This window comes from Tasmannia lanceolata, unplaced genomic scaffold, assembly GCF_043159265.1.
Source record: "Tasmannia lanceolata isolate RefF3 unplaced genomic scaffold, GAP_Taslan_0.1 ptg000006l, whole genome shotgun sequence".
Classification (NCBI taxonomy): Eukaryota; Viridiplantae; Streptophyta; class Magnoliopsida; order Canellales; family Winteraceae; genus Tasmannia; species Tasmannia lanceolata.
In genome coordinates, this window is record NW_027518683.1 from 25,660,529 (window position 1) to 25,675,058 (window position 14,530).

General features: G+C 38.7%; 1 protein-coding gene across 7 annotated transcripts in view; it reads right to left on the reverse strand.

Annotated features, from left to right (window-relative positions):
- LOC143880151 (phosphatidate cytidylyltransferase 1-like) overlaps positions 1-14,530 on the reverse strand; it is a 58,316-nt gene that overhangs the window by 16,905 nt on the left and 26,881 nt on the right. For all 7 annotated transcript variants that reach the window (XM_077382928.1, XM_077382927.1, XM_077382922.1 and 4 more), the window contains 5 exons: positions 12,960-13,111; positions 12,541-12,682; positions 8,194-8,350; positions 4,178-4,225; positions 3,989-4,075 (listed from right to left, as the gene is read on the reverse strand). In XM_077382928.1, coding sequence (XP_077239043.1) covers positions 3,989-4,075; positions 4,178-4,225; positions 8,194-8,350; positions 12,541-12,682; positions 12,960-13,111 — 586 coding nt within the window. The remainder of the gene's footprint in view (positions 1-3,988; positions 4,076-4,177; positions 4,226-8,193; positions 8,351-12,540; positions 12,683-12,959; positions 13,112-14,530) is intronic.

The window sequence follows — 14,530 nt, forward strand, 5'->3', positions numbered from 1 at the left end:
TCATGATTCTGGCCAAGAACCCAAGATTGTCCAAGACTGGGAGCCTCCCGCACATAGTTTTTGGAAGTTAAACTTTGAAGGGTCTAACATGGGGAACCCTAGTTCTGTCAGAATTGGGGGAGTCTTGATGGATGAATTTCGAGTTATAAAATGGGCTTTTACGGGTCCCATTGGCGCAGACGCTAATGATGCTAAAGTGCGTGCTATCTACTAAGGAATAAGGTATCTAGAGAATGAAGATTTGAATAAGGTAGTGGTAGAAGGAGACTCGCTCAATGTGATAAAGTGAATTAGTGGCTCTCATTCCTTCCCTTGGAGATTTGCCTCTTTCTTCGATGAGATCCAAGACAGGGTGGGGATGGATCGATTTCTTTCCATCATGTTAGCAGTCAGCTAATGGTGTGGCAGACAGTCCAGCTAGAGATGGTGTCTCTAGGGAGAGAGTTGAGCTATTTGACTTCGTTCCTCCTTGACCCTGCAGTGGGGCTTGTTCTTCTCTTTCTTTTTCTTTTTCTGTCACTTTCTTTGTATAGACCTCCTTGGTCTTTTTTCGCATTTAATGCAATTGCCTTAGTTTTTCAACTCGACTCGCAACTACTCGTAAGGGTCACCTGACGACTCGTAAGAGTCTTTAACAAAGGCGAGTCACCCATGCAACTCAACTCAAAAGCTCAGCGACTCGACTCGACTCGAGAGTTGACTCGTAAGAGTTTGCCAACTATGGAAACAAGTATAAAATGCTTTGGAATATCGAAGTATGGTGGGAGCTCTTCGGTACTTGACATTTATCGAATTTGTCATCACCTATTTTCTTGAAGCAAAGGTAGAGAGAACCAAGTCATGGTTTTAAGACAAACATGCACATGAAACTCACCTATCATCTATTTGATAGGTGTTGACATTTATCAAATCTTTCATCACTTGTCAAATCTGTCGTCACCATCGCTTTGAGATGAACATGCACGTGAAACTCAAGTATCACCAATTTGATGGGTGATGAAATTTATCAAATCGTTCATCACCTATCAAATCTGTCGTCACCATTGTCCATGCACATGAAACTTATCTCAAGACGAACATCTATGCCAACATTTACAATAGTTGCTAATATGCGACAATGATTCTGTGGTATCACAAATCATCAAACATTTACATTAGTTTTAGTCCGGACTTTGGCCCCCCACAGAAGTGGAAGTACTTTGTGGAAGCTTATTGGCGAACCACTTGTCTTGCAAACAGGTAGGTCCCAACACAGATTTCTTGAGTAAAACAACAATTCTTCATTGCCTTCGAAAGAAGACCAATTAGAAGCAGATGTCCAAGGAAATATGGTAAAAATCCTGCAAGCTTCTGGAGTAAAATATGATAAAAATTTGAAAATGCTAAAATAAGCAGAAATATACACTTAGAACCCACAACATAAGCAAGACTATATTCATAATGGTTTAACACGATCAAACACCTAGTGACATGTGATGTTGTGCATGTAAACTTCATTCTAAACATTGATATTTCACATGTTTTGAAAGTTGGTGATTGTTGTATTTCCATCACCTTTTGACTTATCTAATGTAATGAAATGATTAATTAATATTTTCTAAACATATTCAAGGTTTTTTAAATTTTGGTTTCATTCATCAGTGAAACGGAAACATTGTAAAATCACGGCCAAAATCCCTAGACAAGATTCTTCTCCACTGGTTATTCTTTTAATTTTTTGTCATTTTTAGAAATATCTTAAGGAATCTTCTTGTTCTCTTTTCCGCGGCTGGAGTTGATTTTTGCAAAGGTTTCTGCCGAAAAATCGACATTTAGACGGAAACTTTGTTTTTTTAATAAGAAACGTTGCATGACCAAACCATTAACAAAATATAAAAAATTCGGGCAAGATCCCGAAATTTCGAATGAAATCTTGTAATTTTCTGAATCCAAGGGGATTTCATTTCAGTGACAGCCGAAATCAAAATATTTCGACCATTTCGTTTCCTTTCGGCTGAAATTTAAAACCATGAATATATGGAGTTTTTGGTTATGTGGGTGCACAATACGAAATCAAACTTTGGATATCAGTCCCTACAGAAATTGACACGTCTTCAGGAAATTGTATTTAGGGACTCGACTGAGGACCCTTATCAGCATATCCAATTTTCTATATTCTGTTTTAATACATACTGGTAGGGGTCCTACCAAACCCCAGCTAATCAACCAAAAAAAAAAACGAAAGACAGAAATTGACACATGCCGGCCTCGGTGGAAGTTTAAAACCATGCCATCAAGTACCCATGTGAGTGTCAGAGATCTAATTTTGACAGAAAACAACAACATAAAGAAAAAAAAATTTACAAGTAATAGGTAATCTTGGATGAGTTTATTATAACCTATGTGATGTAGTACAATCTCTTGTCGAGATCAAAGATGAAGTGAATCAGCATGTGCTAAAGGATGGGGCATCCAAAGGTTGTTAACAAATATGCAAGAACAGCCAACATAGGGACTGTTTGTGGCCTAGGATTGTACAAGCGACATGAGACAAAGAAGAGAAAAGCTAATGCCCATGAGACAAGTTTTGATGCACATGGGGCACATCCTTAGTGCCAAAGTGAAATTTTATTTTAGTTTAGGTTTCTAAATGAAGTCTTTAATAACGTTTTAGGTCATAGGGTTATATAATAAGCATTTCATTTAAGACATAAGTGAATTAGAGTAAAAGAGGGTCCACTCCACTCCCAGCATACTATTCACGTCATTGTTCATGACCCCATTTGCGTCATTGTTCACAGGAATTTTAAGAGAGCTTTAAGTGAATATTTTTACCAAAAGCGGGAAGTTATTTAGGGTTTAGAGCTTTCTATGTTCATCTGTTTTATCTATTTATGTAGTATTATATTTGAGCTTTGGAAACAAATTTTTGTATCTTCTGGAATAACAATGGAGTAAAGGTCGTATCCTGCCGATTTCCTATTCGTAGGATAAATCAACGATTGTGAAGATTCCTACAGCAATTCCTGCAGGATTTCGTGCATTTGATCTGAGATAGTAATCAGCTCGGATTAGATCAATTTTCATTATTTTGGATAGTTATCAATTGAAGGTTAGTTCCCATAGTTATGAATTCTGTTTTGTTTTATCCAAAACAGATGAAACATTCCTTAACTATTATGCAATAAGATAAAAAAGAACAAGACAGAACATTGCCACATCTACAAATCCTTTTTATAGGTTTGCCGATTTTGACACTCATTACCCGTGTCAGATTCTGACACCCATAGTGTTACCTGTGCAAGATAGAATATAACTAGAAAAGAGAATTATCCAAGTTAAATTAAATTGAATGCACGTGTCGAGACCAACATGGAAGGCTTGCATATTTAAACCAAAATAAATAATTTCAAATTGCACTCCATCAATTCCATAAGAAGGTTCATATTCTTGACACAAATAAAAAACCAAATTTGTGTGCACACATAAATAATTGTTGATTAGATTTGCCTCAATCATTTCCTTCTACTTAAAAATATAAACGTGAAGAATTTATATGCTAAAAAATCTATCCCCTTCCCAATTAAACCAAAAAATTAAGGTCACTAAGCAACAAATCTTACTTCCCTCTAGGATAATTTTATTATTAGAAAATCTCTCATTCAAAGCATAATATTTAGTTATCACTATTAAAATATTCTCGACCCGACCCGAGTGAAACCCAAAATGTTTAATCATATTTTTCTACTACGCTTAAAAACTCGGGTCGGGTTCGGGTTGGAAAAAAAGGGTTCCTTCACTTCCTCGGGTCCGGTCGGGTTGAATCTCATCGAGTTGGAAGTCGGGGCAGGTCTGGGTTGAGTAAATGGTTCCTTGGGTCGGGTTCGGGTTGGCCTCAACCTGACCCGAGTTGCACCCCTAGCATAGCCACTACCAACCAAGTGGATTTTATACACGATATTAACAAAAAGATACACAGTTCAATCCAACTAAGTATCTAATTACTCACCCACGGAGGCACCCATCCTGGTAAAGAATAATTTTCCGGCTTAAACATCAGACCAGGATCACAGTGAAGCCATGCAGTGGATAAATCCTGCATATATTTCACCCATATGAATAGGATAATAGGTATCTTCAAATTCCATGCGTATATTGGAACGATCATTGATAACTGCACTCTATTGTAGAGAAATACCTTCCGTGGACATGTTAACCACTGATATCGGCCCAAGACATTTGCAAGCTGCATAAGACAGAAGTTAGAATGATTACGTTAGTGCATCTTTTTTGAAAAGCAAAAAAAAAAAAAAAAAAGAGGATAACGTCATGTTAGTACATCTCAATTTTCTCTTTTTGGCGGGTCATCTAAATTTAAAAAAGCTTCTACAGAAAGTTACTCTCTAGTTGACTCAAGTGAACTTTCCAAGCACAAACCCCAAAATGATTACAGCCACATCAGAGCATGTACACGCATGTGAGCAATTGAACTGTGGCACATATTGAACAGAAGAGAAAATAAATAAATAGAGAGAACTGTGACATGATCATGACCACAAAATAAAAAATTACAAAACACTTTCAAGTAAGGGGGCTGTGTCCAAGTGAATGAATCCAGTGAAACAATCAATCCAACATGGAAACATCTCTTCAATTAGAGTAATGGTAGTGGTACAACACGGTGTTTTTTGTCAACAGTGACACAAGGTGTTTACTGTACATATGAAAAATGTCGACTCCATTGATTTGGCGGGCCACCACTAGTTCGGCACATTGCTACCGTCACATCATGACAATATGACTACTCTCTTGATAACCTGCATACAAAATGCATGATTTAAGGATTTTGAGGATCCAAGACAGATGTCTTTTTTTTCCAAGGTGTTCATCAAGGGCTTAGAACCAACCAATCAACATGACCCTTCGCAGCACAACAACAAGAGGTCTTGTGGTGGCCTAGGAAATGAAAAGATCTGAGAACCTACAGAAGTATCTTATATGCACTGTATACTTGTGTTAAGTTCAAAGTCATAGTATAGCTTCATAAAACAAAGTTAATTCCTGGTAAACTCAAGATGTAGCCACAAATTTAAAATAGTGACTAACCAATGCAGTGACACTAAACCATGGCATTAAATTTCGGCCGAAATACCGGATTTCGGCCAGGGCCGACACCGAAAGTACATGAATTTGGTGTCAGCCCAGATTTCGGCCATTTGTAATTTTAAAAAAATTTCCAACATTTTTTGTTTTGTGGCGAAATTTCGGCACATGACCGAAATTTTTTTATTACCGAATTTCAGCCGAAATATCGGTATTTCGGCTGAAATTTCGGTTTCGACGATGGCCAAAACCAAAACCGAAATTTTAAACCTTTCACTAAACTAACTCGATCTTCAGAACCTAAAGCTTCTTCGGTTTTTAGCCAACCTTCTCCCACACAACAGACAAATCAATTGTGCTGCAGTGTCTTCCAGGGACAGTATCGTCATTAACTTCATCTTAATGTTTATTTACAGCTGTTCAAGTGTACATAGCTTATTTGTTTAATGTCATTACTGGCTTTTGAGATTACTTATGCAATACCGGGGTAGATTAGTCACTTTGTAATTCTCTCTTAAGTTGATAAAATTGGGTGCTGAGAGATTAACGACACAAAAATCTTCTCTCCCTCTCTTCTTTATACTTGTACAATGTACAAAGCTGTGACGCATATCTACTACAATCCTTTGCCTCCACGTAAATGGTCATAAACAAATATTTTCAACATCATTAGATTAATCAAAAGCAACAGTTTTCTGGGCTGAAGGAGGCTGTGTGACGTCATATGAGCCAAGCGTTGATGTCAGCAGCTTTAAGGCACATCCAGTGCTCAATGTAGGGGATGCATATGATATCTGGATTTGGGCACTTTAAATTTTTTAATTAATTTTTGGATTGTTCGAGAGGTGTTTAAGAAGATACAAGTTTTCTGAGCGGTCTGTTTCATCATTAATGTCTACATGTAATTGTTTCCACTTTCAAGGGAGACACCAAAGGTAAATGATAGTTTTTTAGTTTGAAACATAATGGAAGTGACAGACACAGAGACACACACACACGCGCACGCGCACACGCACAGAGAGAGAAGTGTTTCTTTGCTTGAGCACAGATAGCTCATGCCTCAAAAAAACATGTCAGCCCACTCCAAATCATTCATTTCGATGACCCTTATATGGATAGGGCCCACATGATTTTCTAAGGGGCAGCGCAGATAAGCTTATCTACGCTCAAGCGCAGAAACAATTTTTGAAAGGGTGCCCTCTCTCTCTCTCTCTCTCTCTCTCTCTCTCTCTCTCTCTCTCTCTCTCTCTCTCTCTCTCTCTCTCACACACACACGCGCGTGCGCGCGCACATATATAGAGAGAAAAGAGTTCCTACTCCCCGGAGTAGATAACTTATCTACTCCGTCGGCTTAAAATACAGTGGGGGCCACATTGTTTGGGTGATCCAAAGCATTCATTTGATGGGCCCTCACATAGATAGGGTGTGCCCAAAAAATCAGCTCCATAGGATCAACCCAACCCTTTGATTTGTTGAGGCAAAAAATGGACGGGTATAAACCTTCACAAATCTGTCCATTTTTTGCCTCCACAAATCGAAGGGTAGGGATGATCCTATGGAGCTGATTTTTTGGGCACACCCTATCTATGTGAGGGCCCATCAAATGAATGCTTTGGATCACCCACACAATGTGGCCCCCACTGTATTTTAAGCCCACGGAGTAGATAAGTCATCTACTCCGGAGAGTAGGAACTCTCTCTCTCTCTCTCTCTCTCTCTCTCTCTCTCTCTCTCTCTCTCTCTCTCTCACACACACACACACACACATATATATATGGGATTTGCTAGCGTCCATCGCAGAAGGCAATTCGCGGAGCATCTGTTGCATAAGAGAGCAGCCACAGTCTCAGATGCTCCACGAAACACCTTCTGCGATAGACGCTAGCAAATCCCACATATATATATATATATATGCCGTTGCAAAAAACATACTCTCACAAGAATGATGTCACTAGGATCTATTATCTGCATCAAGACATAGGAAGTCTTAGCAAAGGGTAGATGCCCATGGCAGAATATTATGGTGATTTATTGATGTAATCATGTAATCAAAGATAACAAATAAAGAGTATCAATCTAGGAAAAAACAGGAACGATCCCACGGTCGGATCACATCATTTATGGAGTAAATAGGAAGAGTCGAACTATTATCAGCCATCGATCGTTCTATTGGAAGGAGACCGAACAAAAACACTTATAATTATATTGGTGACAAGGATAGCCAAAGAGTCAATGCAAATGTGCCAAGTATTGGTGGAAGGCGTCCTAAACATTGGTCATTTATTCAAGAGCTGAAGGGAGAGGTAGTGAGTATGGTGGGGGTGCTCAGCCCCCATGACCGAGTCAGTCTCTTCCAAAAACTTCCAGCCCTCAAGCTGGCCCTCGGAAATAGAATGAAGAACATTTTAGTAACCGTGTAATAAGGAATGATCAGATTAGCAGTAGATTGAGGCTATGAATATGAAAGAGAAGTGCCTCTTTCCACTTCTAATCGAGCTGTGAGAACCCACCTCAATGAATGGATTTGAAACAAATGATGGAGAAAAGGTTTGACAGAGGCGAAGATCTACGGCTCTTTATTTAGAAGCTAGAGACCGATAGTCGAGTTTTCCTCTCTACGAGAATGTGGCTCGTATGAGGCTTTATTTTCAAAAGTGGAGGTCTATAAGGCAGTATTTAGCCTTGACAAGTATAAGGACCCTCTCCTGGATAGATTTTCTATGTGTTTCTTCCAGGAATTCAGAGAGAGAAATCGAATATGATATTACACAGATTACGGAAGAATTCTTGCAGCAACCGACCGAAGCGGCTTTTAATGCTTCTTTTAAGGCGGTATTTAGCCTTGACAATATGATATTACGCACTATGCCCATGCATTCGAGCTTGGCTGATTCTGTGTCTTGTATTCAATGACATATTATAGTGTTTATAACAAATTTACCATGGAGCAAGCTATAAACTAGCCAGGGTGCAATTTACAGAAACTTTCAGTGACCTATCAGATATAGATTTCGTTTGTGTAGATATGCTTCTTGAATAGCAATAAGCTATGATATAAAAAGAAAATTTCAAAGCCGGTATTCAGTTATACATAACAAAACAGACTGCTCACCACAAATGCAGAGAAAATAGTAGCGACAGACGCTCCAATAAAACCCTCCCAAGTTTTCTTAGGAGATAACTTAATCAAAGGTGTTCTGCCAAAGAAAAAGCCAAAGATATAGGCAGCAATGTCATTGATAACAATAAGTGATGCTGGCAAAAGAAACCTGTAAGAAAAACTAGCCCTGATCAGAAAAACCATATTAATTGAAATAATAAACTGGGATTGAACCTCCGATCTCAACTACAGAATTTAATTTTAAGAGGTGATATCAACAATCACAGAAATGACGAAAACAAGTAGCAAAACCCATGCTACAAAAATTATGTTTTCCCATGGAGAAAATAGACATAATATTGGATTGCCTTACCAAATTCAATGGAGAGAGCAAAAAGAAAATTAGGTGAATTTGTCTTGAAGTCACATGTAACTAAACTTTAAAGATCTTCCTATATTAAGCTCCACGAGTAATATGCATAACTGGTTCGTATCAAAAATGATGAAAACAAATAGCAAAACTGGTATAGGGCTACATGGGAAAGCCCAAATCAACCTTGATCTTATGTAACACTACGCAATCAGGATGTTAAAATAGATTAAATCTAAACCTTCCAATGTATCTCCAAATTCACGATTCAGGTTAACCTAGTTGATACTAATCAAGATCAAATTGATCCGACCATTGGACCTCAAGATCAACACTCCTTAAAATCTGATGGTGTAGATCAATCCCATATAATCAATGGAACTCAGATCTTATCCATTCAGATTGCTTGTATTGATGCTTTTATTAAAACCCTTGATTAAAAAAAGCAATCCAACTGAAAAAAATTCAGAAGATTAGTAAATCTTAAATTTCGAATGAAAGAACAAAGAATGGTAGAGATTTACTTTGAGAGATAGACAAGGATAACCCAAGGCATCACTCCTCCGGAATCGAAGGACTCCCACCAACAGGTGATCAAGACATCATCATCAAGATCAAGAAGAGAAGAGATGATCACCATAAGCAAAGCTTTCATTCATAATATAACATAAAATATAATGGAAAAAACAAAAGAAACTACATAATTCTAAAACACTAAACTAATTATTCCCCCTTTTTGACAAAAATACGACCAACCAAAACCTACGGATTAAAAAAATCCAATCCTCCAGTGATGGAGACCATCAGCCAAAGGGAAAGTCTAAAGGGGCCCATGGCCATTAGTGGGGTTCTAGGGGCTGTGGGTTGCCATTGGAGGGGCTGAGCGGCTGGGTTTTCTCTGGCGTATAGGGCTATGGCTAGGCGGTGAAAAGGTTTTCTGATTTGTGGGTGTTTCGGTTCAGGGAGAGGTGGGGAATAGAGCGTAGGAGATGGGAGAAGAGTGGGTAGGAGAGGAAAAGGGGCTTCGATTAGGGTTAAGGTATTCCGGTTAAGATGAAGGAGAGATTGAGGGCCTCAGATGGGAGGAGAGGGGTGAGGTGGTCGAAGGCTGAAGGAGGGGTGTAGTGGCCATGTGGTTGGGAGAGGGAGGGTGGTGAGGTCGTAGGGTGTGGAGGCTTGCTGGCAATGGTCCTAGCCTGTATTTGCGGCAAGAAGAAAAACTCAAAGAAAATAGAGAGAGAGAGAGGGGGGGGGGGGGGGGGGGGGGGGGGGGGTGTTACCCTCGCTCAAGGGGTATTTCCTTTGCTAGGCAATGTCTGAGTTAGGGCGCAAATCCTTCTTTCTATTGTGCTCTTCAAAGAGGCCAAAGGCCTAACATTTATATACAAAATAATACCCCTACTGCTAAAAAGATTTGAACTTCTAATTGAAATTGAGCTCCTACTCCTAGTAAGACTTGAACTTCTAACTCAACTTGACAAGGGTTTAATCCATCCTTCCAACACAAATAAGAACTCCTAATGCGACTACAACTTACCACAAATTAGAACTAATAATCATAACCAAATAGATAGTAGGCCCACTGACACTTTAAGTGACATGTAATTAATACATATGGGCTAATATTGATAAGGACAATCCAAAGGGACTTTATTGCCTCTCAAAATTTGATATTGGAACCCCTTCTTCAAATAAATGCTTCCTATCTTCTGTACTAACTAGATTAATTCAATTTGATTGCCTTGAATGTTAATTTATAGTCTAAACAGCTCTGATCAATAATGCAAATGACCTTCTTGATTAAAGGGAGGAGGGGAGAGGGATGCCATACGAAAACAATTTATTAATGCCAAGTATGGTGTGGACAGTAACACATGGATACTACAAGGTTCTTATGGAGGTAGGGCCCATGGGATTGGAGATATACATATATATATATATATTTCATTCTCGGAATCAGATTTTGTGTTGGTCCGGATATCAATATAAGATTTTGGGACATATGGGTTGACGATACCCCAATCAATGGACTGGATCAAAGGTAGATTGGATCATGACTTTTAGAAGATATTTCAAAAATGAAGAGCGGATTCTTATATCCGGTAAGAACTGTTGAAGAGGTCTATATTTCCCCAAATCACCCGACAAGAGATGTTTGATATGGGCCTCTAGCTGACACCTTCTCGATGAGTTCCTTTTTCCTATCCTTGACCTGGCTTGGGATGGCGGTTCTCCTGGTGTATATTGATATGCCTCAAAAGGGTCGTTACTCTATTGGAGATTGATTGCGAAAAGCATGAATACTTGCGATGATCTTTAAAAGAAAGGTTAAGAATGTCCGCACCTGTTTTGTCTTCTGTTCTTAAAAGCTTTGAGGTATGTTGGTCTTTCCCTAGCCCAATCGGCAAGGTTTTCAGACGTTGGCTGTGGGTTACAGTACGTACAACTGTGGCATACAACTCCCATGACAATTGCGGGGTTGATGACATATGGAAAGAGTGAAACACAGGCATTTTCAATGTCAAAGACTCATTGGTGGATGGTTATTTCCATAACCACAATATCCATCATCCTATGGACAAGCCTAATTGAAATTACACTTTTGAAGTCTTCTAGAAGCGGAAAGTATTCCCTGGGAACCACACCTCGCATCCTTATTAGAATGAAACTAAAGACTATGACGGCAGCTACCCAGGCAAGCCTAACCCAACAGGTTCTTGGAGAGGCAGGGGGGGGGGGGGGGTACTGGTGTTGTTATGCCAATGTTTGTGGCCATAACGGACAGGTGCCATAACATTCAGGCAAGGAGCAATCAGGGCTCTCCTTGGAGAATTGAAGAGTCCTCCTGTGCCATCATTTTGGCACAAATCATAGTCTGGTCTTTGGAGATTGGCAAACTTAATTTCCCATGTAAGGTTTATGAGCCACCATGCGTGCGTCCATTTTGCATATCTCTTGTAGCGGTAACAAATTGGCAAAGGAACAGGCTAGGAGCGGACCCACCAGATGGAACTTTTCTAGTAAGAATGTTGTCCCTGCCATTTACTTTATCTCGCTTTCAAGCTGTATTGCTTCCTTTCTCTTTCGGTGTGGGGTCCCCATGGACCCACCACCCTTGGTATTTCAGCTTTTAGCTTTCTCAGAAAAGTAATACTCAAAATGCTTCCTTTCTCTTTCGGTGTCGGGCCACCACGGCCCTACCCTCGGTATTTCAGCTTTTAGATTTCTCAGTAAGTTATATTTCAAAAGCAGATGACCAACAGACAAGAGCTGTGGCATTCTTACACTGTATGAAGAATATCAAGACACTTCCCTTCTAGGTAACGAAAAATAACAAAACTACATGATCCAAGTTCAGTGAATGAGACATAAGATAGCCAAGCCACAAGAAGATTAGCGAAAGAAAAATAACATGATTGGGAACCTACTGACCCTTGAAATAGTTTATGTGATTTATAATTTATTCAACAAAAAATCATCAGTCCTCACTTAGCATTATACGTACTACACATAGCCTTATATGGAGATATCTGAAAAAACAAAGCAAAAGGTAAAGTGTTCTTTGCAGGAAGAAGTCCACACGACATAGACCACACCAATCTCAAGTTACATCACATGGGCAAGGTAAAGCTGGCTGGAAGAATACTACATATCTTGAAGAAAAAACACTTAATCTTCCGCAAAGAGTTTAGTAAAAAAAAAAGTGAAGCATCTGTTTTATACAAATCTGAAAAGGGTACAGAATTAATAGATTACTTCAAATGGCATAATAATGCATTACAGCATTCAGTGCCACTGCATCATTTGAATATAAATAAATGCAAGGATGAAAATGAGGATGGTTAGAGCAGCCATTTAATAATAATCCATAAATTATATGATGTTGCACCAAACTACATAGATAAATGACTCTCGTTAAGATTAATTCTGTCTTCCATGCAAAATATTTAGATAACATCATAAGAAATAGTATGTAAATGAAATATTACCAGAAAATTCCTTCAAAAATATTTGCTACTGTGAATGATGACTGCGCAAACACAACAAAAAGAATCATGTGTGTCCATGCGTACTGGCCAAATTGATACTTGTACATCTTCGCTTTTAAGGTAAGAATGAACCACACAAAGCCTACACCCAATACAGATTAAAAACCATAACTTCAGTTCAGAAGTGTGTTTCTATAAATATGAATATGATTACCAGAATAATGATAAACCATTTTCTTGGAATAACAGAAAAAAAATCCGTGGAAAAGATAGCCCATGAATGTGTATAGACGGTATGATAAATGAAACATAAAATATGCAAATTCTGCAAATTTGAAGTACATGGTTTACAAAATAATATGCTTGATATCAGGATGTCAGCTTTTATATAGAAGATAATAAGGAAGGGAAAAAGTAACCTGCAATATATAAGAAATAACAAATAAACATCTGATATTTGATTAGGCCGCTCACAAACTGGTACAAGAAATTATCTGAAGATACAGTGTTCACAAGTTGTCGACTGAGAAACCGCCCATATGCAAATAGCATGGCCGTGAAGAAAAAATGCCTGCAAGTAGAAGTGGAGAATGAAAACAAGAATGAAGCGACACACAGCACCTGAATGTATGAATAATTTAACATCATTATAAAGGCTGAAAGCGATCAAATAGCATAGCAAAGTGCTTATATAGAACATTCAGAAAATAGGCTATGTTGCATCAGTACGGATACGAATCCAACATGGGTAAAGAGTGTTTGATTCGGCAAACGTCAAAAAGAATGATTCATGGATTCACCAAATATTTTAATAAATTTTCGAAATTTTGCTATCTTACATCATAATATTGTTATAACAAGAAATATATTGAAAAATTTAATCGGTTAAGTAGATATAATATTGGAAAAATTATTAAAAAAATGCAAAGTTTTGTCTAAATTGTGAATAAAGGGTAGTGATTTGAAATTTATAAAAAAGGTGTTGTCAAGTGAGAGAAGATGGCTTTTAGGACAAATATACCCCTCCTACCTCTTTTTTCCCTCCACCTATCCCTATGCACTTATTACCTTCTCACCTACCACCTTCTTCCTCAAGGCTTTTCTAACGTGGAAAACTCCATGGAAGGGTTTTGAAGGTTGCCATTTACAACAGGCTTTCGTATTCACGGGGGTTTATTCATGATAAACTTATCGAAGCAGTGTTACAAAATGCAAAGAAAATGGATCTTCAGCTTAAAACTGAATTTTGTTGTTTTCCCCATTTTCAAGATAAATCCATTTTCTTTGCATTTTTGGATTCTAAAACATCAAAACCAAGCTTCAATTTACGGTTGCCTGAAAGACACTAAGAACACAACGTATATCCCTATTATCCTTCGAATTATTACTCAATTTGAAGATAAAATCCTTGGAATTATCCCTATTCTACTAGCTTCCCTCGGAAGTCCGAACAAAACTTCGGACTTCCGAATGGAAGCCAGTATACGTAACCAAATTACTGGTTCCATTCGGAAATCCGAAGGTTTGTTCGGACTTCCGAGTCGGACGTCCGAACAAACGTTCGGACTTACGACGGAAGGCAGTAGATTTGGTTCCCTATTGGTTTCGGGGTATAAGATGTGGTTCCCTAGTGGTTTCGGGGTATAAAATGTGGTTCCCTAGTAGTTCCGGGGTATAAGATGTGGTTCCCTAGTGGTTCTGGGGTATAAGATGTGGTTCCCTAGTGGTTCCGGGGTATAAGATGTGGTTCCCTAGTGGTTCCGGCGTATCAGATGTGGTTCCCTAGTGGTTCCAGGGTATAACATGTGGTTCCCTAGTGGTTCTGGGGTATAAAATGTGGTTCCCTAGTGGTTCCGAGGTATAAAATGTGGTTCCCTAGTGGTTCCAAAGTATAAAATGTGGTTCCCTAATGGTTCCGAGGTATAAAATGTGGTTCCCTAGTGGTTCCAAAGTATAAAATGTGCTTCCCTAGTGGTTTCGGGGTATAAGA